This window comes from Bos taurus, chromosome 29 (assembly GCF_002263795.3).
Source record: "Bos taurus isolate L1 Dominette 01449 registration number 42190680 breed Hereford chromosome 29, ARS-UCD2.0, whole genome shotgun sequence".
Taxonomy (NCBI): domain Eukaryota; kingdom Metazoa; phylum Chordata; class Mammalia; order Artiodactyla; family Bovidae; genus Bos; species Bos taurus.
In genome coordinates, this window is record NC_037356.1 from 7,102,809 (window position 1) to 7,128,851 (window position 26,043).

The 26,043-nt window shown below is 40.8% G+C and overlaps 1 protein-coding gene across 2 annotated transcripts in view; it reads left to right on the top strand.

Moving 5' to 3' along the window:
* The window catches only part of GRM5 (glutamate metabotropic receptor 5), a 644,941-nt gene that overhangs the window by 546,019 nt on the left and 72,879 nt on the right, over positions 1-26,043 (top strand). For both annotated transcript variants that reach the window (XM_015461120.3, XM_024987445.2), the window contains exon 8: positions 20,479-21,418. In XM_015461120.3, coding sequence (XP_015316606.2) covers positions 20,479-21,418 — 940 coding nt within the window. The remainder of the gene's footprint in view (positions 1-20,478; positions 21,419-26,043) is intronic.

The window sequence follows — 26,043 nt, forward strand, 5'->3', positions numbered from 1 at the left end:
AAAATTGAATGAGAAAAGGAAGTGCGATCATGATAGTTGTTACTGGTGTTTAGTCGCTAAGTCTTGTCTGACTCTTTTGCAACCCTATGGATTGTAGCCCACCAGGCTCCTCTGTCCGTGGGATTTCCCATGTAAGAATACCAGAGTGGGTTGTCATTTCCTTCTCCAGGGGATCTTCTGACCCAGGGATCGAACCCCAGTCTCCTGCATTGGCAGGCAGATTCTTTACCACTGAGCCACCAGAGAAACCTGCAATCATGATGGGCTACTTTATAAATGTCATTCATATAGTCAATGTAAAGTGTTAGTGTTGTTTAAAAACATGAGTAGAAAGGATATTGATTTCGGAATAGTGGTTTCATCTGGAAACAGATGAGAGGGAGTCTGGTAGGATTTATAAGAGGGTTTTTAATTATATCCGTAAGTTGTATGTGTATGTAATTTGAAACAAATGACCAAATATCAGTATCTGTTGAATCCAGATGTTTATGTTTGTTCTATACTTCCCTGTGTGTTTAAAATTTGTTTAAAATACTTTATACTATTTGAGCTAGTTAAATAATTGAATATTAAAAGATAAAATTTTAAAATAAAGACTCCATTTGGGGACTTTGAAAGGAGGGAGAGAGAAAACCATGGGAATGAAATGTTGCAAGTCACAGCGTGAATCTGTTGGTGGTTTGGACTGTGATGATGCAGTGGGAATAAAGGGCAATGAAGAGATCAGAAATTACAGTCAACAGGAGGAGGTCACTGTTGCCCTGAGACAAGAATGTAACTTCAGTGAGGTCTGGTTTGAAAGAGGAAGGAAGAAGAAATAGTGGAAGGCAACAATTGGGCTAGGCACTCAGAAAATTCCCTTCAGTTTTCTGCCAAGACAACTTTTTCACTGAACACAACTCCCCACCAGTACATGCAAATATTGTACTAGAAAGCATCTTTGTTTTCCTTCAGAGAATTTAGGATGGGTTATAAGCAGCAGATCACAAGCTGCCCAGGCCAAAGCCAAAGCCAGGGAAACACTTTCAGGTGGGTATGCCAACTCTGGCAACCTTCCAACAAACCCAAGTGAAAGGAAAAAGCATAAAACAACAACAACATGACTTTCAAGAAGTAAACTGGTGGGAAGCTTTATGACAGAAAGAATGATTCCCTGCTTTTCACTCATAAAGAAATATAACTTAGAGTGCAAAGTTGTAAAATGGAAGGAGGGCAGTACCCATCTACATTTTAATGTCAGTAGGAACATTCTCTAGGAAGTCCTGTGGTTCCCTAAGTTACCTAATTGCTTTGGAACCTGTGTCTCTTCACTTCAGGGGAGAAAAAGAGAACAGAGTCAGACAAAAGAGAGTTGGTGGGAACCCTGGCAGGGTGGAAGGGGGGTGAGCTCCAAGGAGGCAGAACTGCTGACAAGTTTCACAGCTCTGGCATTTGAGTTACTCTCTTCTTACAAACGTGGCCTTCATCTATGTTCCTCGGTTTGCCCTACTTTTCTTGGAACTTTATTTATTTATTTATTTATTTTACCTTTTAACAAGTAAATAGAAACATGGGAAGAATTGCTTTTCATCACCAATATTTTTTAACTATCTTAAGCATTACCCTTTTGAATCCAATGAGGTACATATTATTTTACCACTGAATTAACTAAGACCCAGGAAGATTCTATAAATTGCTCAAGGTCACAAAGCTAGTGGAAAATCAAGCCCAGCCACTATGATTCCACCATTTTATGCTACACCACATGTCTCTCTTCACAATTACATTTGGGAGCCCTGTATTTTCAGGAAATTATAGAAAGAGAAAAAAATTCAGCTTTCAAACTGGTTACATGTTAATTATCTCCAGGTTGCTCTGATATTTTTCATTTGAAATGTTTGTAAAAAGTGCTGCCTATTTGATTATTACAATTCACTTTGGATGAGGAAAGGGTAAAAAAAAAAAAAAAACCTCTTTCCATTTATTATGTGTTTCTGGTTCTTTAGAGGAAATTTGTTACAAGTTTAGATAACAAATATGCTTATTTTTTTATAATTACAGTGGTAATAAGTAGTTCCTGTTAGTATTTTAAATGGAATAGTTTTTCATAATGCAACCTCTAATTTCTTGGCTTCTAAGTTAAGTAATAATCTGAATGGAAATACATGCTATACAAGCTGTCTATCCCATTACTCATTCATTCAGCAAAAGTTCTTTTTGTTAATCAACTTTCTACACTATTTTCAACACTGTGCTAGGTTCTTTTGATTAAAATAAGTATGTCAAGTGTCTGACCTCCCATTTCTATGCATCAGATGTCCACAGTAGAAGAAGGTTGACTTAAATAACCGCACTAAGAGTACAACATATAATACATACAATAATTAAATTTGCATTGGCGGCACAAAGGACAGAAACACTCATTAGCAAATAGCCCCAGTGAGGCTCAAACAAAGCACTGGACACTGGACACACAGGGATCATGGAGTCACAATTCCCACCCTCGAGCGTTCCAGGGCCTGGGCAGACACACACACAAATAAAGAGCAATTTCAATGCGTTAAGTACGCCATGCATACATGGAAACTAATCTAACGTTTGTCTAATAATGAGAGAGAGAAGGAATAAGGGAAAATGAATGAATGAACAGAACAACAAAGGGAAGGAAGGAAGACAGAAGGAAAAAAAAAAAAAAAAAACTGCTTACATGAGAGTAAGTGCTGATTATATTGGAGGAGGAAAAAATTAACCAGGTCATGGAATGGAATAAAATTTCATGTCCAAATCAAAGTTCATGTCTAAATGAGAAGTTAACCAGGTAAAAGGGAGAAGAATTTTTAAGGAGAAAGCAAAACTCTAAGGAATATTTCTAAGGAATGTGTATTCATAAATATTTTTTCGAATGTAACCAAGCTGTTTCGAAGCACGTGAATCACTATTTCACATTTAGTTTCCTATCAAAGCCTACTTGTGGAAAATATCCTTTTCTAAATATCAGACATCATAATGGTCAGATCAGATCAGATCAGTTGCTCAGTCGTGTCTGACTCTTTGCGACCCCATGAATTGCAGCACGCCAGGCCTCCCTGTCCATCACCAACTCCCGGAGTTCACTCAGACTCATGTCCATCGAGTCAGTGATGCCATCCAGCCATCTCATCCTCTGTCGTCCCCTTTTCCTCTTGCCCCCAATCCCTCCCAGCATCAGAGTCTTTTCCAATGAGTCAACTCTTCGCATGAGGTGGCCAAAGTACTGGAGTTTCAGCTTTAGCATCATTCCTTCCAAAGAAATCCCAGGGCTGATCTCCTTCAGAATGGACTGGTTGGATCTCCTTGCAGTCCAAGGGACTCTCAAGAGTCTTCTCCAACACCACAGTTCAAAAGCATCAATTCTTCAGTGCTCAGCCTTCTTCTCACATCCATACATGACCACAGGAAAAACCATACCCTTGACTAGACGAACCTTTGTTGGCAAAGTAATGTCTCTGCTTTTGAATATGCTATCTGGGTTGGTCATAACTTTCCTTCCAAGGAGTAAGTGTCTTTTAATTTCATGGCTGCAATCAACATCTGCAGTGATTTTGGAGCCCAGAAAAATAAAGTCTGACACTGTTTCCACTGTTTCCCCATCTATTTCCCATGAAGTGATGGGACCAGATGCCATGATCTTCGTTTTCTGAATGTTGAGCTTTAAGCCCACTTTTTCACTCTCCACTTTCACTTTCATCAAGAGGCTTTTTAGTTTCTCTTCACTTTCTGCCATAAGGGTGGTGTCATCTGCATATCTGAGGTTATTGATCTTTCTCCCAGCAATCTTGATTCCAGCTTGTGCTTCTTCCAGTCCAGCGTTTCTCATGATGTACTCTGCATAGAAGTTAAATAAGTAGGGTGACAATATACAGCCTTGACATACTCCTTTTCCTATTTGGAACCAGTCTGTTGTTCCATGTCCAGTTCTAACTTTTGCTTCCTGACCTGCATACAGATTTCTCAAGAGGCAGGTCAGGTGGTCTGGTATTCCCATCTCTTTCAGAATTTTCCACAGTTTATTGTGATCCACACAGTCAAAGGCTTTGGCATAGTCAAGAAAACAGAAATAGATGCTCTTCTGGAACTCTCTTGCTTTTTCCTTGATCCAGTGGATGTTGGCAATTTGATATCTGGTTCTTCTGCCTTTTCTAAAACCAGCTTGAACATCAGGAAGTTCATGGTTCACATATTGCTGAACCCTGGCTTGGAGAATTTTGAGCATTACTTTACTAGCATGTGAGATGAGTGTAATTGTGCAGTAGTTTGAGCATTCTTTGGCATTGCCTTTCTTTGGGATTGGAATGAAAACTGACGTTTTCCAGTCCTGTGGCCACTGCTGAGTTTCCCAAATTTGCTGGCATATTGACTGCAGCACTTTCACAGCATCATCTTTCAGGATTTGGAATAGCTCAACTGGAATTCTATCACCTCCACTAGCTTTGTTCATAGTGATGCTTTCTAACCAGTTGTAAAAAAAATACTTTAACAATAGAATTCCTGGATCCCTAAGCATTTTCTATTAATAGATTTCCCTTACATTTGTTATATATACTCACCAGTGCTATCTAAGAAAGGCAACATTTATGATAAACATAGTGTAAAAAAATATAGCTGAGATTTCTAACTGCGTGTGAAACATGTCTTGAACAATTCATCTTTATTATCTCCCAATAACAGTGGCTTAAATCAAAAGGCTTGGAGTCAGACACATCCCTGTTGAAATCCACACACCATCAATGACTCACTGTGTGACTTTAAGAAAATGTAAATTTCCCTTCCCTGAGCTTCAGCTCCTCTTACCTAAAAAGTATAGGTAACAGTAGTAATTAGTTCATAGAATTACTGGAGAGATTAAATAGCACACAAATAGTTTGGTCAGATCAGATCAGATCAGTCGCTCAGTCGTGTCCGACTCTTTGCGACCCCATGAATCGCAGCACGCCAGGCCTCCCTGTCCATCACCAACTCCCGGAGTTTGGTACCTATTAACAATTCAATTATGTTAGTTATTATTACTTTTTTGTGGTGGTTGTTGTTTAGTCACTAAGTCGGGTCCAACTCCTTGCGACCATGTGGTCTGTAGCCTGCCACACTTCTCTGTCAATGGAATTTTCCAGGCAAGAATACCGGAGTGGGTTGCCCTTTCCTTCTGGAGGGGATCTTCCCAACCCAGGGACTGAAGCTGCTTCTCTTGCCTCTCCTGCACTGGCAGATGGATGATTTACCACTAGCATCACTTAATTGACTAGTGTTAATTAAGTTTAAAAACATAGTGACTAAAAATGAATATAGAGATAGACTGATTTAAAAATAAATGAGAAAATCTGGGAAAAGTTCCAACCTCTATTGAATGTCTTTCACATTTTAAAGTAATATCCTCTAAGTCAATGATTGTCTAGCCCAGCAAATGGCACAGAATAGGCAATGAATTTGAATTTGTTGAACTATTATAAACTTCTCTTTTAACCTCACTTAGATTACCTTCTTAGAAAATATAATAAGATTCCAAATGATTTCTGATTCCAAATGAATGGATCACACAAGGTTAATGTAATTTGGAAGCTCCAAAAAGATATCATAGTCATGAGCTCTAACAAATCTAAACAGCATATGCCATCTTTCTATTTTTAATTTCTTGTTGTTTCCTATTTATTTCTTTTAGGTTCTGGAGTGCTGATAAACTCAGCTACAGTGCCCAGTCTCTACTGTTTTTTTCTTTAATTAATATATTTTGCTGCTATTTCATTATCAATGCATGAATGACAAGGAGTACAATAATCACTGCCTGTATATTAACAACTGGACACATAAACCACATTTATTATTTTGTGTTAATGTTGATTGTTTCCAGTTTGCCAAAGTATGTTAAAAAATATTATGTGAACACTAACATTAACATATTTTCATACATGTGCCTATTTTTGTCTTTCATTCTAGATTGAAATCTATTCCCAAGACTGATGCTTTGATTCCTTTTATGCTTGAAACTAGATTATTTTCCCCCCTGCTATCTATTTTTTTAATCACTATCTCCAAACAAAAGTTTTTCCTGGTTTCAGTGGATAATAACAGAATCATTATTTGCTTTTTCTGTTTTCCTCAATGACAAAAAAAAAAAAAAAATGAACCTTCTCAGGGGAGATCTAGCGTCTACTGCTTTCAGTATTCTTACATTTACATCTAACTGTGTGGTGGAAATAGAACTAAGGATAGACTTTTGGGGTGTCCCGGGCTTCAGTCTTCATCCTCTTCTATCTACATTTGCTTCACTGCTTTTCTTAGTCTCATTCTCGGTTATACACTGCAAATTTCTGAATTTAAATATATAGCCCAGACTTCTCTTAAACCTCCAGACTTGAATATTCAACTGCCTACTTGACATATTTATTTGAATGTGCAATAGATATTTCATTTTACATTTCCAAAACTGAAATCCGGGTCTTTACCTTCTGATTCCCCAAGGCTGCTCTATCCTTAGCATTCTGTATTTCATGGGATGGCAAATTCATTCTTTCAGTAGCTCAGGCCAGTAACTTTGGAATCATCTTTCGAATTTTCTCTTATCCTTTGGTCAACTGGTCAGGAAGTTCCATTGACTCTTCCTTCAAATATAGAAGTCCAGCACATCTCACTACCTCCCCCGGGAGAAACAGATCCAGCCCCTAGTAATCGTGATTAATCACCTTTACTAGTGAAATAACCTCCTAACTAATCATCCTTATTCTACCCTTGCCCTGACCTAAAGCCACTTTCTCAATAACCTGGGCAAAGATACCTTTTTAAAAAGTAAGCCAGATCATGTTAGTCCCTGGTCCAAGGATACACAGTAGTTCCCCCTCATTCAAAGTCACATTTATGGTCTTATAGAACCTGGATTACTTTCCCTTTGAAAGTATAAATCTGGACTACTTTCCCTTTCCCTTCATCTCTCTTTGTCCCCCGATATACTGGTCCTTTTGTTCTTCTGTTAAATATCCGGAAGCTCTTATCCCAGGGTCTCTGCCTAGAATGCTCCACCCTAAACACCCACACTGCTATTACAAGTCCTTGCTCACATGTCTACCTTGACCAACTTGCTTAGGACTACCAGTTGTTCCTCTTTAGCCTCTTCTACCTCTTATTTTCCCCACTTCACATATAACCTTTTATTCTATCCTGTTGCTAATGTGTTCATTTATTTTTGCTGATTACATATTGTTAGTCTCCCCAATTAGAATACAAACTAAAGTGGGGGCGAGGGTTGTATGTTTTGTCCACTTGGGAAAAACAGGCTTCTAGAACACAGCAGACACTCAATAAATATTTGTTAAGAAATAAATTACAGAATAGAAGAAAGGCAACAAATCCCCATGTATTGAGTGCCTGTCACCCACTATAATAGGAACCTCATGTTCTGCCCCCAATCCTCCTTATACTGAAAGGTCTTATCCAGAAAAATTGGAATCACTATCTCCATTTTACAGAAAACTGAGTTGAAAATGTAAAATATCCATACTTGTGATCACACAGTAAGTAGCAGGAGTAAGGCTCAAGCCTTAGTATGAAAGTCTTCCTTGAAAACTCATGTTTTTATCCTTGATAATCAGAAGCTGCAGGCAACAACAAAATGGCCATTAATTGCTGGATTCTCTCTAAAAGAATTTCTAAAATGCTGTGAAAATTTTTGTGCAGTGGTCTTTTTCAAATAAATGAATTTGATGAAGTTGTTTCAGTCACTGCTAAAAAGAACAACATCTTTTCAGTGAGGTGCCAGGACTCGTATATTGATAAATTATAAAATGGCTCCTTACTATTCTCATTTCTCAGTAACTTATAAATTTATGTATCTCACCAGATCAGTCAAAAAGATGGTATTCTTATAAATGTAAACACCATTTCCTTCAGGAAAAATAAATGCTAAAGTGCCCTCTCTCAATGGACCTTCTCAAAACAGGTCCTCAAAGAGAACATAAGCCACTTTGCATCTTGCCAGAAACTGAGCAATGAAAAATGTACATTACATTCCTCTTCACAATGATAAATTTGTGGTCTGGCTAAAAACAATGTCATCATGGTCAAAAACCACTCTGATATAACCAGACTGAAGGAAATACTGTGGTTTCATTGATTTCAGCTTTTGATAAATATAGCTTAGCCGAAATAAATTCTCAAGTCTCACCCTCCCCACCCCCCCCAAGGAACATAAAACATTATAACACAGTGCCTACCACTACATTATCTAACCTACTTGGAAAATGCTTCATAAAGCACTGGTGTATTACATGAGTAATTTGAAGTAGATAAATGTCTCCTATCTTGCCACCTCTTAAAAAATCACTTTGAGTGAAAAATTCAGAGAGCGTATGTGCTGCCTTGTACTTAGAAGCAACTTAAGACAATACAATACCATTTACTTGGGTCGTGTATTTATAAACCGGCTGGAAAGATAAAACAGGCCTGGATTTTCCCCAGAAAAACATAGCACAATCCAATAAAACACACAAGCAATTTAGCAGATGTTGACTCGGTATTGTTTTATGTATATACTTCTCTTTCCCCCTTTTTCACACTTCATAATTATTACACCACTGTTCAAGTCACGTGTTATTTTATATGGTGTTCACTTTAAGGCAGGAAGGCATTATTATCTTCCCTCCTAAAGCTTTTACTGATTTCCCACCTGAACTCTCAGTAGTAATTCCCAGAAATACTATAATTCTCTCATGACATTCTATCACTGTGCTGTAGAAGGCTTCCTCTGTATATCTGACTTGTAATTTTGGCTGTTTCCTTTACATTTCTTCTTTTTCTCTCCCCTCTTCTCTCTTCTTCTCCTCCTCTGGCTCCTTTTCAAATGCTCCTCAATTACAATCCTACTACCTTGGTTTCCTTGATTGAAAATGCATGAAACAACGGGGCCCACTTCACAGAAGGTTGTGGATCGTAAAAAAGAAATAAGTGTACAGTACTCAGGGTGGTGCCCAGCAGAGCACAGAGCCTGAGCACTGGACCAGCAGACCATTTTAAAGGAATAAACAATTGCCTTTGTATAGACACAGTGCAGACTCAGGACCTTGGGCAGAACAGGCACTCAATAATGTGAACTGAACTAAGAGGGGAGTGTAACACACTAGATTTGCTCAGTGAACAATTTTCAGTGCACTTTCACATGGGGGCTTTGTTTCTCATATTTTCATTTTGTAATAAACATGAGTATTGTTGTTACTTAAATATATACCAGTAGCTTACTTGTGGAATCCTTATAATATGATAATACTTAAATTTCAGAAACTGGCATCCTGAGGAGGAGAAACAGGAAGTAAAAATCCATGGCAGGGTATGCACTGAATTTTTGCAGCCAATCTTAGGAAAGGTGATGTAAACCCAAGCCCTAGAACAGTCTGGTGTATCTCAAAGGAAAAAATAAAAAATCAAGACTGTGTAACAGGGTCTATGGAAATACAGGAGTACCGTCAAACCTAGAGAGTGGCAGCAAGAATTCTGAGTCACAAAATCTGAAACCCTTTGAACATTTGGATAGAAGAACAATCACAAGAAGAAAAGGCTTTTTACTGTCTAAGCAGATTATTTGTCAAAAAAGTTAAAAAAAAAAAAAAAAAAAGACTGACTGAAAGCAGAGGAAAGGGAGCCTGAAAAGAGTCTGGCAAGCCAGAAAATTAACAGAAATAAATAGAAATTAATTGTAAAACACTCATTATAGCTCAAATCATGTCCGTAAAATTTCATTCATTATCTGTTGTTTTAACATTGATGACTTCAATGTTTTATTCCAGTAAAATACAAAAACAGTCTAAGTGTTTTATTTTCTCAGTCCTGAATAATTGCTTCACTGGGCTTTTCAGGCAATCAGTCTTAAATTTCTCATACGCAGACTTTTCTACAAAGGTTTTCTATATTAAAGTCTTCATCGGGAAAGGGAGGTTTGCGTTATTTCCATTTTTTGTATAGAAAAATGGAGACGCAGAGGAGCGGAGGAAGACCCCCATAATCACAGGAAGTATTTGCACGCGAGCCGGAAGTGAAATTTGTGGAGCCGGAAGTGAAATTGGTGTCTCCGGAGTCCTCAGCTGGTCTCCCTGCCATTGGCAGAATCATTCATTTGTTCAACGTGTTTAACGGCCTGTTGTGTGCTGGCTACAGTGCCTGGCGCAGCAGAGCAAAATGCAGTCTCCTGCTGCTCAGTCTCTCCGCCTACTGCATGAAACTGACAAGCTCACTATGAGCATCATAGTTGTGCTATCATGTGCGAAAAAAAAGTGTGCAAGAGACATGACAGGCGGGAGGAGCTGTCTGACCACATGGGAGGAATCTGTCGCTCCAGGAATCAGAAAAGCCATGCTCAAAGAAGAGCCGGAAAATGAAAGAGTAATGTCAGCTAGGGAGGGAGAGAGGAAAGGTAAAGATGGAGTGAAGTATCCCAGCCAGCACATTTTATTATTACTTAAATTCATATGCTGTTTTCCCTCTCTTATTCATGTGCAGTATGACCGGAAGTCATGTTTTGCAAAGCTGTTCCCTGCCAATGTGCATCTGTGATAATCCCCCTCTCAGCACTCTGCAGAACTATTAGATCATTCTTTATTGTCTTAATTGTGAAATAAATCTTTGCATACAATTTCAAATTCCCCTATAAAATAAACCAGCAAAAAATAAATAAATAAAAACTATAGCCCTCAGTTGCCATTTCTCTGAGGGAATGTTATTTAAGGGAATCTAAAACAAAAAATATGCCCTAAACCTGGAAGGGCGTGAAATAGGCTGGATCTGATGACAAATGGGTGGCTGGGAGTCCCCTATGTTAGCTGTGTCCTATCAACAGTTCTTGTCCCCATGTGCTATGGGTACTGGGTGCACATTCAGAAAAAAATATCTACGCTAGAAAACTTTAGGGACACAAAAGGACTAATTTACTAATCTGTGTCTAGCTAGCAACCCTCGGGACAACGTATAAGCCAGGATGAGAACCTTGCTGAAGACTCTGAACCAATGAGACTTCTCAGATGGGAGCATGGATTTATATCAGGATAACAAATATCAATGTCTCAGATGGTAAAGAAACTACCTACAATGCAGGAGACCTGGGCTCCATCCCTGGGTCTGGAAGATCCCTTGGAGAAGAGAATGGCAACCCACTCCAGTATTCTTGAGAATCCCATGGACAGAGGAGCCTGAGGGGCTGCAGACCATGGGGTTGCAAAGAGTTGAACACAACTGAGTGACTAACACTACTACTAACAATCATCAAATACCTATGTCACCATTAACACCTCCTTGCCCATGGCAGACACTGCTGATAATTCATGAGTCTCCCTCCTACAATTAACCTCAGGGGCCCTTTGAAAGGAACACTTTGATCAGTCTGGCTCCCCTGATGTAACATAAGCTTCTCTGGTGGCTCAGATGGTAAAGAATCTGCCTGAAGTGCAGGAGACTTGGGTTTGATCACTGGGTTGGAAGATCCCCCTGGAGAAGCGAATAGCTAAGTCAATCAGTTAATCAATCAATAAAAACTTTCACAGGGTTTTAATCTCAGCACCAAGTCAGATTAAACCTCATTTTGTCTCTCTGTAAAATAGAGTTAATGATGCTTACCTGACTTGTTTATTAAGAAAATTACCTAAAATATCTAGGATAACACCTGAAATTTAGTAGGCATTCAATAAATGTTAGTTTCTCCTTTTTTTAATGCTGGCATAAACAAGAATAAAGTGGCTTCCCACTGAGTGACTGTCATAAAACCTAACATTTTGAATAGAGACTAAATTTTTATTTGAGGGAGTGTTCGTGGTAGGTTTTGTTTCATGCTAAGGGAAAGGGAAAATCAATCAACTCTAGAATATGCTTTTCCTGAAGAGGACCTGGGGACTTTTGTTCTGGCCTAGAGTAAAAAATGTTGCAATTAACAACAGCTTTTTGGGGAACAGTGTATCTGAACTTTACAGTAAATGATACTTGTTAAAGAATGACTTCTGACTGCCACCCTCTTTCTTCTACTCATAATTCCCAGATCCAGTGAATTACTCAGAATTAATCAGTCAAGTACAAATATTGATCACTGCCAAGTCAGTACCAGGAACATTTCTAATGTGAGACACGTCACGCCACTAGGCAGGAGGAAGCCTCTTAGGTGTTTACTTAGTTTTGCCCTCTCTGGTTTAGAATCCTGACTCTAAGATTCAGTTGTAAAACACCAAATTTAAATTTCTTTCTACAACAGTACATAACAGTTCTGTAACTTGGGACTTCCTAAAGGCAACAAAAAGGTTTGCTGAGAATGACTTGATCTATATACCACAATGATAATTACATACTTTGATTATATAGTAGGTACTGTATATTAATTTGTAAATTCTATGCTAACCATATGAGTGAAGCACTGTGCTCAGGACAGGGTTCTATTTGTGAGCAAAAGAGGCAAAGTCGTCTCTGACATCAGGGTGCTTATAGTAAAGTAGAGCTGCTGCTGCTGCTGCTAAGTCACTTCAGTCATGTCGGACTCTGTGCGACCCCATAGATGGCAGCCCACCAGGCTCCCCCGTCCCTGTAGATAGACCTAAACAATATGACGTCTCTCTCACACCCCCTCACATATGCACATATATACACACAAAACAGATTGTATTTACAGTAATACAAGGGAAAATAAGGTATCTAAATAGAACATGGGCTTCCCAGGTGGCTCAGTGGTAAAGAATCTGTCTGCCAATGCAGGAGACATGGGTTTGATCCTTGGGTCAAGAAAATCCCCTGGAGAAGCAAATGGCAACCTTCTCCAGTATTCTTGCCTGGGAACACCCATGGACAGAGGAGCCTGGCAGGCTACAGTCCATGAGGTTGCAAAGACCTGGACACAACTTAGCAACTAAACAACACTAAATATAACACAGACACACACACCACTTCCAATTCTTCTCAAATATCAAAGCAGAAAAACTTCAGCTTAGGCTAAGTGATGAGAAGATATTAAATGATCAGGGTTATGAACAAGGCAGAAAGAATTCTGAGTTTGCATCATCCTGTGATCTCAAGCCAGCATGCAAGAGACCCAAATCCAAACACGTAAAGAAAGAAGCAAAGGCAGACCCGTGGTCTGTTGGTGGAACCACATGAAAGCAGGCGTGACGGTGTTGGTTCCAGGCAGCCCCTTGCACTCTGGGCACACCTGTTGTTCATGTGCCAAAGGAGAGTCCCACAAGAGCCCCACATGAGCTTTATACCTGAAATGCCCTGACTGACAGCAAAGGACACACAATCGGACTCTCAGATATTCTCAGCAGCATCTTCCTTTCCTCCAAAATCATACAGGAAGTGTGGAGCTCAGTAAGGAGTCCCTGCCAAGTCAACATACAGACCATCAGGTACATGTTCTAAGATCTTTGACTCCTCATTCACTCTGCCTGAACAAACACTTGGAAGAGGGTTTGAAAACCCAACAGTCTAGGAACTATGAACTACAGGAATATTAACCCTGTAAGACTGATACCCAAACAGTAAGCATGAGTACCAATTATTACTAAGCAGTCATATTGTTTTTAGGTGTCCAGGAAATCATTGAGCCATCCATCTCTCATCAGATGTATGGGCAGCACACAAGGGGAATCACAGGATAATGTGCATAGTACAGTTTTGGCACCTTGCTATCCCTTAAAAAAAAAAAAAAAAAACTTGTATTTTCTGCTGGAGAAGGTATAGAGAAAAGGGAACTCTCCTACATTGTTGCTGGGAATGTAAACTGGTACAGCCACTATGGAGAACAGTATGGAGGTTCCTTATAAAACCAAAAACAGAGTTACCAAATGATTCCTATAATCCCACTCCTCGGCATCTACCTGGGAAAAACTCTAATTCAAAAAGCTTTATGAACCCATGTTCACAGCAGCACTATTCACAACAGCCAAGACATGGGAGTGACCTAAACGCCCCCTGACAGATGGGTGGATAAAAGACGCGACACAGATGTACACACATATATGGGCATGTATACATACATATGTATCATGGAATATTATTCGGCCGTAAAAAATAAAATAATGCCATTTGCTGCAACATGGACGGACCTGGAGATTATCATGCTAAGTGAAGTATGTCAGAGAAAAGCAAATATCATATGATACCACTTATATTTGGAATCTTAAAAAAAAATGATACAAATGCACTTATTTTCAAAACAGAAACAGACCCATTGACATAGAAAACAAACTTGTAGTTACCAAAGGGGAAAGGGGGTGGGGAGGGATAAACTAGGATTTAGGGGTGAGCAGATACAAACCACGATACATGAAACAGATACACAGCAAGATGCCATGCACAGCACAAGGAACTACATTCAGTATCTTGCAATAAACTGTAATGGAAAAGCAAAAAACTCTTGTTATCTCCAATATATGTCACTGCACGCTATGAAAGGATGGATTATACTAGAGAACCACAGAATACAGATCAGGCATGAAAGTGGGGGTGGGGGGAAAGTGAGAAATGGAGACCTTTCTAAATAAATGTCATCAGAAAACAGGCCTTGATTTTGTAATTTATGCCTCCTGTGCTTTTCAGAAAGGAAATACTTGTGCATCTTCTGAGAAACTCTAATATGCTTGTTAGGAGGGAACTTCACTGATATGATCAAGATTCTTTAATCTAAAATATGAAAGCATATGCTAAACTGATTAAATGCATAATAAAATATAAAGTACACATTCCATACATTCTTAGTTAACTTCTAAGACTAACTTTAGTTAGACTAAAATTCTAGACTAAACCCTTCTAATCGTGACTTACCAGTACACTGAGTACTGCCAATAATTTACCATTATACTTATATACCATATATATATATTCTTATATATATAAGAATATATATATTCTTATATACCATATATATAAGAATGAAACAGGGATTAAAATAAAAAAGAAAGAAAACCATTACTGGAGAAAAGACCCAGTAATTCACAGAAGAATATAAGGAAGAGATTTAGGAAGAATAACAGGGCGTTCGGATGTTTGTAAACCAATGCAAAGTGGGGACAGTAATCAATGAAAATCTAAATATATAATAATGTTAACAGTATCTCAAGATTCTGAGATTAGATAGAACATGTCCCATGACAGGAATACAGCAATGGAAGGATACCACCCCTTGCTCAAAGGAATTAGATGTAATAGTAGGGAAAGCAGGGGGCTTCCCAAGTGGCACTAGAGGTAAAGAACCCACCTGCCAATAAAGACATAAGAGACAAAGGTTCAATTCCTGGGTCGGGAGGATCCCCTAGAGAAGGAAATGGCAACCCACTCCAGTTTTCTTGCCTGGAGAATTCCATGGACAGAGGAGCCTGGTGGGCTACAGTCCATGGGTTGCAAAGAGTTGGGCACACCTGAAGCAACTGAACACGAGCATGAATAGGAAACGGGTACATACGAGAGCAATACGCCACTAGGAAAGAGCTCTGGAAACTGAAGCTCAGAAACCTGTGCAAGTTCTTTGGGTGAGGATTTAAGAAGGCAAAAGAAAAAAAAAATAAACTGTATCTTTAGAGAAGGGGTGTGGTGGGTCATCCAGGGAACCACTTTCCTTTGGCCTCTGACATCCTTTCTTCCTTCTAGCTGATCTAGCTTATGTCTTCCCTGGCATGTCATCTTTCCGCTGCCATTCCTTGAGGTCAGTGTCACATCAGACTTGCAGGCTCCTCAGAATTCTAAATCTATATCCATGAATTTCCTGTTGATTACATTCATTTCCATGTCTCTAATTTCTACTCACAGATGATGCCTAAAGCTCTACCTCCCACCCTGATATCTCTCCTAAGCTTCTGCTTCTGTCCGCTCCACTGGTCATAAACATTTCAAATACAACACGTCCAACCTGGGACTAGATGTCATGCCTATAAACTGTGATCCTTTTCTTCCAACAGCCCTCTTCGCAGTTAATAGCACTGCCATTGGCTTGGTTGGAAGCCTCTATCCTGACTCTGCTATCTATCTACATCATCATTTCTTTCAGTACTAGCCCTGAAATATCTTTACCAGCTGAATGTTCTCAGGACAGTGGCTTTTAGTTCTTGCCCTATTGTGATAGCTTTCTAACCATTTAGTTCACCTCTAGTCTCTACCTGCCATCCAGACCTCCTGAATTTCCAATCTACTTTCCCCCTCCTACTAGTCCTGGCCTTGAGACACTATAGTTCATGGAAAGCCTGAGGTAGGGTCAGGGAATTGTCATATAAGACATTCATATACTGGATGAGAAGTCAGCTTGATGATCTCTACGGTTGGGCTGCCAACCCAGGGCCAGTTGTACAGTCACTGAACTTTGTTGTTGTTCAGTCGGTCAGTTGTGTCTCACTCTTTGTGACTCCATGGGCTGCAGTGTGCCAGGCTTCCCTGTCCTTCACTCTCTCCCAGAGTTTGCTCAGTTTCATGTTCACTGAGTTGGTGTTGCAACCCAACCATCTCATTCTCTGTTGCCCCCTTCTCCTGCCCTCAATCTTTCCTAGCATGAGGATCTTTTCCAATGAGTCAGCTCTTTGCATCAGGTGGCCAAAGTATTGGAGCTTCAGGTTCAGCATCAGTCCTTCCAGTGAATATTCAGGGTTGATTTCCTTTAGGACTGACTGGTTTGATTTCCTTGCTGTCCAAGGGACTCTCAAGAGTCTTCTGCAACACCACAGTCCAAAAGCATCAATTCCTCGGTGCTCATCCTTCTTTATGATCCAACTCTCACATCCATTGTTGAGCCTTCTTATTAAAAAAAAAATCCTTTGTCCCACCCCCATGTACTGATTCGAAATCTCTTGAGTTTAGACTCTTGAGTTGTACTTTTCTAGACTCTCCCAGTGACTGTGATGCACATTCATTTTTGGAAACTCTAAGATCTTATCCAATTATAAGATTCAGTGATTATAACGCTCTAATCAGAATCCAATTTACTATTCCAAGAGAATAGCTTCAAAAGTATTTTGTGCAATGGCAGCATCATTAAACTCAACATAAAGTCTTTGGAGTGGTTCATGTCAAATGAAAAAAAAAAAAACACTCATTTGAATGTATAAATTCTCACAAGTTTTTGAAAATAGTCACAACATATTAGAGGCATCCCTTATACACATTTCTTCCAACACATATCTAGTGGAGCTCTCTTTAGGTTCACACATGATGTTAATAGGTTGTACATGAAGAGTTCAAGAATATATTTGACATAAAAATAGTGTGAATCTTATCATATAGAAAGCATTTAGTAATTAGTATGCTAATTACATTTGTACAAAAACAGTTAAGATTCAGTAAAACAGTATGGGGTAACAAAAAGAAGTGAGTCGAGGGAAAACCTTTCTTGTTGTTTCATCGCTAAGTCGTGTCCAGCTCTTTGCAAGTCCATGGACTATAGCCCTCTAGGTACTTTGTCCATGGGGTTTCTGAGGCAAGAATATTGGAGTGCATTGCTGTTTCCTTCTCCAGGAGATCTTCCCAAACCAGGGACTGAAACTGCGTCTCCCTCATCAGCAGGTGGAGTCTACCACTGAGCCATTAGGGAAATATATATATGTAATTATATAAATACAGTGATTCTCTTTAGCTAATGAAGGGATTCCTGCTTCATGTACCACATAATATCTTTCCTCTATAAGTAAATTACTATGGTCATTTAATAGCTCAGGACCTAGAGGGGAAATAGACTCCTAGAGAATTAACTACAGTATATGGTAAATTTCACTGCCATATCACTATTATAAACTGTTATGGAAGAATGATAAAAATGATTGGTCCCTATTTTCTTGTTGTAAAATAGTCTCTATGAGGAACAAATTTGTAAATATGAACCTTAACCCTATGGTATACTAAAGTTTCAGAAGCTGAATTCCTACATAAAAACAGCATATGTGAACACGGTTGCCTAAACTGTGGATACAGGTATAGTCATTAGCGGGCATCCCTGGTGGCTCAGGTGGTAAAGAATCTGCTTTCAATTCAGGATACCCAGGTTCGGTCTCTGGGTCAGAAGATCCCCTGGAGAAGGGAATGGCCCATTGCAATATTCTTGCCTGGAGAATTCCACGGACAGAGGTGCCTGACAGGCTACAGTCCACGGGGTCACAAAGAGTCAGACACGGCTGAGCGACTAACACACATATTCATTAGCAATGAGATATGCATTTATTTATAATTCTATACACTATATAAAATAGCTCATATTTTCTCTGGGCTATCCACATACACACTTTTTAAAGTTAAAAGCACAGGTGTTTTAAATAAGCATATATTTTCCCACAGAAACTATTTTGTAAAGTGTGCTGGGGATCCTAAGCTAACTCACAAATCCTATTAAGCCCATAATGAATCTTATTAGAAACTAATAATACTATTTGGAATCTAAGATCTTGAAGAAAGAGACTGGCAAGTCAGAAATAAGGGAAAAGAAAAAGAATGTTTCCATTCCTTTTTACAAGACAGCTGCCCTTAAACATATTTTGAAAGAACCACACACTTCTTTGTCACTATCAGGGAGAAAGAATTTTTCCTCTGCCCTTCTAGGTTCTTCTGGCTGGTCTAAGAATAAAATTGACACGAGACAACAAGAAGAGAAATCGAAGAGCTTAATAACCTGTAGACAGGGGAGAGACTCAGGAAAAATGAGGAACTCACCAAAATGGCCAAAGCCCTTACCTTAAATACCATCCTCAGTTAAAGACAAAAGATGTTAAGGGTGGTGACAGTCAGCAAGGGGAGAAAAAGCACAGCAGTAAGGGGAACAAAGGTCATTATGCAGATTTAAGTCTTTGCCTTCTCCATCAATCAGAATTTCTAGCGATATTGTTCAGCCTCCTCTTCTATACAGTGAGGGAGATCCCCTTACAAAAAGAAATTTCCCTTATAAATGCAAACGTTTCTGACAAAAAGGCGGCTCCTATTTGGTTTTCAGAGTTCTTCCTCTGTCTGCAGTTTCTTAGAAAATAACCATCTTAAAATAATTAATATGTCAAAGAGACATATTTTGGGGTAGCAAATCCTGCACCCCCATACCATCATTACATATTGTTATTGCTGCCTCCCTTAGCTCCAATTAACCATTGACATTCAGTCACTTACTACAACACCCTTGACCATGGGATATAGGAAGTTATGCCTATATCAGTTAGGATCTGGTCTGGCTGCATTGTTGTTATTTAATCACTCAGTCATGTCTGACTCTTTTACGACCCCAAGGACTGTAGCCCAACAGGTTCCTCTGTCCGTGGGATTCTCCAGGCAAGAATACTGGAGTGGGTTGCCATGCTCTCCTCCAGGGGATCTTCCCAAACCAGGGATCAAACCCTGGTCTCCTGAACTGCAGGCAGATTCTTTACCACTGAGCCATCAGGGAAAACCAACTCCTCTCCTGCTTACTCAATAAAGATATCTCAATTCTGTTTTAAAAATCTAATTGACAGGAATGATCCTTCTAAAGCAATGGTTCTCAACTCTGGCTGCACACTTAGAAGCCCTTGGAGTGCCTTTTAAAAATCCTGATGCCCAGGCCAGTGAAATCAGAAACTCTGGCAGTAAAACCTAAGCCACAGTATTCTTAAAAAAATACCTAAGTGATTACAGTGTGTAGTCAAGCTTGAGAATCACTGTCCTAAAGACATTTTAAAAGAAGGCACATAACCCAAATGTTGCCACATTGCTGTGTTTTTTGTGGTAGAGTCAAAGATAGCTTAGATGGATCCAACGTTGGTCATCTTGATGCCTTTACCTTTCACATACCATCTCATCTGCGTAAACAGTCTATCATTTCAAATAGTTCTCAAATCTTTCTACACCTTTATCTGATCCAAAATCCACACAGCAATCCAAAGAATGTTTAAAACACACACACGCAAATCTGACCACCTCATTCCTCTACTCTGCATAGATCCCTCCAATGACTTCCCATCTATCTAAGACTCTTTGCTGGGCAAGATCCCCTCCTGCCTACATCCTGGGCTTATCTTGGGCCACTCATCACATTACTGTATATGACCTCCTCCCATGCCCCCAAGCTCTTTCTGTACAATTGATTTGTTTGCCAAAAACAACCAAATCCACAAAGGAAGCTAACCCTCAGCGCTTGCATTTGCTCATTCCTGTTGAAGGAGACTTTACTATCTGCAGATGGAGTCAAGATCCTTGCTGTGTGTCAACATGGCCCTTATCCCACCTGTGAGTCTTTAAAAGTGGCTTCCCCACCACATTTGTTTGTTTAAGGGCAGGGAATACGTTCTTTATCATTTTGTTTTCAGAACCCAGAACAGCTCCTGTCACAGAGTATACATTTCATAATCTAAAGATAAATATTTAATGACTGAATATCTGAGGAAAGGAGCAGTATGGGATACTGAAGTTAAAAGGGTCGACTGGAGACCAACTGAGAGAGTCACAAGCATCTGCTTGTACCTTAGCGCAGGTGACCCACATCCACATTTCTTCCCTCTTCTTCACTGTGTGTCTGTGTCTCTGCAGGTTGTGACTTGATCCCAGTGCAGTATCTCCGCTGGGGTGACCCCGAGCCCATTGCAGCCGTGGTGTTTGCCTGCCTTGGCCTGCTGGCCACCCTGTTTGTCACCGCGATCTTCATCATCTACCGAGATACGCCAGTAGTCAAGTCCTCCAGCAGGGAACTCTGCTACATTATCCTTGCTGGCATCTGCCTGGGCTACCTGTGTACCTTCTGCCTCATTGCAAAGCCCAAACAGATTTATTGCTACCTGCAAAGAATAGGCATTGGTCTCTCCCCAGCCATGAGCTACTCGGCTCTGGTCACCAAGACCAATCGGATTGCCAGGATCCTGGCTGGCAGCAAGAAGAAGATCTGTACCAAAAAGCCCCGATTCATGAGTGCCTGCGCCCAGCTGGTGATCGCGTTCATCCTCATATGCATTCAGCTGGGCATCATCGTCGCCCTGTTTATCATGGAGCCTCCGGATATAATGCATGACTACCCGAGCATTCGAGAGGTCTACCTGATCTGTAACACCACCAACCTGGGGGTCGTCACCCCTCTGGGATACAACGGACTGCTGATCCTGAGCTGCACCTTCTACGCCTTCAAGACCAGAAACGTTCCGGCGAACTTCAACGAGGCCAAGTACATCGCCTTCACGATGTACACCACCTGCATCATTTGGCTGGCCTTTGTGCCCATCTACTTCGGCAGCAACTACAAGATCATCACCATGTGCTTCTCCGTCAGCCTCAGCGCCACGGTGGCGCTCGGCTGCATGTTCGTGCCCAAGGTGTACATCATCCTGGCCAAACCCGAGAGGAACGTGCGCAGCGCCTTCACCACATCCACAGTGGTGCGCATGCACGTGGGCGACGGCAAGTCCTCCTCTGCCGCCAGCAGGTCCAGCAGCCTGGTCAACCTGTGGAAGAGGAGGGGCTCCTCTGGGGAAACCCTAAGGTAAAGCCTCTGTGTGTGTGGCGGCGGGGGGGCGGTGGCTGGCCCCTGTGGCCGAAGCAGTGGCCTTTGTTTCCCGGGGCTTTTACATGGAAAATAGCTGAGGAACTAAAACTAGGGGAGGCAGGGTGCTGGCTAAGGGTTTTGGACATCAGCCTTGAATGCTTTTCGTGGAAAGACTTGGATACGTACCTATAAGTGGATATGGGACCTAGTGACAGCCTAATCCTAGAAACTTAAAAGTTGAGATAAAGGGAAAAAAAGCAAAGACTTAGGGCAAAGGGAAGTGAGGTCAGAAGGACTGGGAGGGCACAGCTAAGTCACTAAGGCAAGGCAGGGTGTCTGGGTCGTGAGGGGCACAGAGATCCACTGTGGACTAAATTCTGACTCACTAGAATAGAGCAGAAAAGAGTGTGTAGAGAGCAGGGCACCAAGAGCCTTACCCGTCTGCTCTCACACGAGTCTGACTCTTTCCTGAGCCCAGACGAACCCTTGACTACCTGTGCCACAGAGATGCAAGAATATAGGATTGGTCTTTTCATTCTTAAGGGGCAACTTGAACCCCTGGGACATGTCTAAGGAGCTGAAAGGAGCAGAACAACAGAGTGGTTTTGCCTATAATCAGCCTTAACAAGCAGCCAGTTCCCCACGCTGCCTGTTGTCCCGCCCCACCCACCAAGGTCAGTGTCCCAGGTAACAGTTTTTGGCCAACCGCTATCAGAAAAGAATCTGAAGCCAACACGCAAGGACGCCCCCTCGCCCCCATATGAGGGACTAAAGCGCTTCAAAAGGCAATGAGATCATTTTAGTGGCTTGAGAACCATTATGGAGGTGTCAAAAAGGCTACATAGACTGTTACTGGGAATAACATTTAAGAATACATCTCAAAAGAACCAGTCAGAATATCATCCGCTAACTCTTACAGAGATTTGAGAATTTTCCGAAAATCTGAATAGACAAGTGGGAGAGAAATACTTTTCAAACGAAAGATAAAAAGCTAAACACGAATCCTTGAACAATTCTCTTACCCCATCATTTAGCCAGCATGAAAAGTCCTACTTTCCAGTCAGCCCTAATTCATCAAAGCCTGGATGATGGGTGATGGTAAAGGTACTGTGTCTGCTGAGGACTAAAACAGATTTCACAAAATGCTTGGAGTTTATCCACACGGCCTAACTCATTTGCATTGTTACCTTGCCTCCTTGCCTCTTTCAATTCTCTTCTGATTCCTGTATGCCTCTCATCTCTTTCCATGTATACTGTGAAAGGTCTTCAACTAACTTGTAAGCCTTAGTAAAAATAACTTCGTCTACTTCTTCAATAAATCCTGGAAATGCCATGGTCTATACACAGAAGACCTTCCACATATCTAACTTCAGGCATATTTTCCATCTATCTTCCTGACTCCACTCTCAAACATTCTTTTTCTGCAGCTCTGCATGATCAGCCTTTTATTTTGTCTAAGAAAATTTATTTTTCCAAGCTTTCATTTTATCAGCTTTTCTTTAAACTCTCTCTTCAAATATAATCTTCCAAGGCATCCTGATAGATAAAAGAAACAGGTTGCTGGAGGGAAAGTTGTGAGTCTGTACCTAAGTACCCCAAAACTCACCGGGGTAGGCTCCTTAGAGAGAGGATGCAGCAATGGTGAAGAGCACTGACCTTGAAGCCAGCTTGTCCTGAGTTTGAACAGTAGCACTGCCATTTCTCTCTGAGCCTTAGTTTCTTCCTCTGCCATACTGAGATCCTATCACCTACCTCACAGGATTGTCAGGAGTGAAAAAAATAGTGTGTGCAAAGGCCAGGCAGACAGTAGACATGTTAGTGGAGGTAGCAGAGTGCAGAGCTGGGCAGCATGGAATTGAACAGCAGCAGCATCACTCACCAGCTGTATGACCAACCATGGGCAAGTTACGTGACCTCTCTATACCTCGATTTCCTCCTCTGATGAATGAAACACATATTACATATAGTTGTTATAAAACTAAATGAGTAAATATATGTAAGTGCTTGCCACACAGTAAGTACCAGGGACAGAGGAGCCTGGGGTGGGCTACATTCCATGGGGTCACGAAGAGTCGGACATGACATAGTGACTAAACGACAACAGCAAGTACTACTGAAGTGTTTGCTATTATTATTCAATTCGGCCGCTCAGTCTTGTCTGACTCTTTGCAACCCCATGGACTGCAGCATGCCAGGCTTCCCTGTCCCTCACCAACTCCCAGAGCTTACTCAAACTCATGTCCATCAAGTTGGCGATGTCATCCAACCATCTCATCCTCTGTTGTCCCCTTCTCCTTCAATCTTTTCCAGAATCAGGGTCTTTTCCAATGAGTCAGTTCTTCCCATCAGGTGGCCAAAGTATTGGAGTTTCAGCTTCAGCATCAGGCCTTCCAATGAATATTCAGGACTGATTTCTTTTAGGATGGACTAGTTGGATTTCCTTGCAGTCCAAGGGCCTCTCAAGAGTCTTCTCCAACACCAGAGTTCAAAAGCATTGATTCTTCGGTGCTCAGCTTTCTTTATGGCCCAACTCTTACATCCATACATGACTACTGGAAAAACCATAGCTTTGACTAGGTGGACCTTTGTTGGCAAAGTAATGTCTCTGCTTTTTAATATGCTGTCTAGGTTGGTTATAGCTTTTCTTCCAAGGAGCAAGCATTTTTTAATTTCATGGATGCAGTCACCATCTGCAGTGATTTTGGAGCCCCAAAATATAAAGTCCCTCACTGATTCCATTATTTCACCATCTATTTGCCATGAAGTGATGGGACTGGATGCCATGATCTTAGTTTTTTGAATGTTGAGTTTTAAGCCAGCTTTTCACTCTCCTCTTTCACTTTCATCCAGAGGCTCTTGAGTTCTTCTTCGCTTTCTGCCATAAGGGTGGTGCCATCTGCGTATCTAAGGTTATTGATATTTCTCCCAGCAATCTTTATTCCAGCTTTATTCTAATCTTTATTTCCAGAGAAATCCCAGCATTTCACATGATGTATTTTGCATATAAGTTAAATAAGCAAGGTGACAATATACAGCCTTTACGTACTCCTTTCCTGATTTGGAAGCAGTCTGTTGTTCCACGTCCAGTTCTAACTGTTGCTTCTTGACATGCACACAGATTTCTCAGGAGGCAGGTAAGGTGGTCTGGTTTTTCCATCTCTTGAAGAATTTTCCACAGTTTGTTGTGATCTACACAGTCAAAGGCTTTGGCATAATCAATAAAGCAGAAGTAGATGTTTTTCTGGAATTCTCTTGCTTTTTCTATGATCCAGCAGATGTTGGCAATTTGATCTCTGGTTCCTCTGCATTTTCTAAATCCAGCTTGAACATCTGGAAGTTCTTGGTTCATGTACTGTTGAAGCCTGGCTGGGAGAATTTTCAGCATTACTTTGCTGGTGTGTACTAACTTAACAACTGTCCATCTTTTTCCACACCTGAAAGTATCTATGTCGGGTACACAATAAGGATGATCTTAACAAAGAGAGCATCATAAAAGGCAGGACAAACCTATAGATATATTGATTATATAGCCTGGGCCTGATGGAGTATCTGTTTTCACCTTGTCCAGCTGTATGCCCGACTAAAGAGCACAGCCTTTGCAGGGTAAGCTTAGGAGTGGAGGCCTTGTCTACCTTGTTCATCACTGTGCCTCCAGTGCCTAGAAGTACTGAGAAGGGTGCTTGACACATAGATGACACTCAGCAATCATCGTTGGTATGTCTGTTGAATGAATGGACTGGAGAAGGTAGTAATGTGGTAGCTACTTTTTGCTTGTCTTCAAGTGTTCACACTACTGCCCCCTAGTGGTTCTTTCATAAGACCAAGTCTGCAGTGATCTGTATTACAGATACCCTCTGCGCTCACTCCTGGGATCATCAGTTTCTGCTCAAGACTGGGATCATTAATCCCATCCACAGATCTCATGTTTTGCTATAATTCTAACGGAGAAGGCAATGGCATCCCATTCCAGTACTCTTGCCTGAAAAATCCCATGGATGGAGGAGCCTAGTGGGCTACAGTCCATGGGGTTACTAAGAGTCGGACACTACTGAAGCAACTTAGCAGCAGTAGCAGCAGCAACATTCCTCTAGTAATATTAAATTACTGTTTTCAACTATCTCATTTCTAATGGCAACATAAGCAACAAAATTCACTGATAATGCTAAGGCATGCGTGCTTGCTAAATTGCTTCAGTCGTATCTGACTCTTGCGACCCCATGGATTGTAGCCCACCAGGCTCCTCTGTCCATGGGATTTTGCACACAAGAATACTGGAGTGGGTTGCCATGCCCTCCTCTAGGGGATCAAACCCACATCTCTTTCTTGCCTACATTGGTTCTTTACCATAGCGCCACTTGATAGTCCATACAAAATAGGAGTTCTCAAGATTTGGGGCAGTATTTTAACTTGTTTCCCCTATGGGGTCATGTAGTTATTCATGATTAGATTTTGCAGTCAGTACATCTGGGTATTAGAATATCAAAGAAGTTACAGAGGGAACTTTGGCTAGTGTTGGCTTTTCTGTACGCAGTGTTGGCAACTGCTGGTCTGTCTATGTGATTATAGTTGAGATAGGCTACACTCTGATTATATAGAAACTTCTTTCTGCCATTAACCAAGAT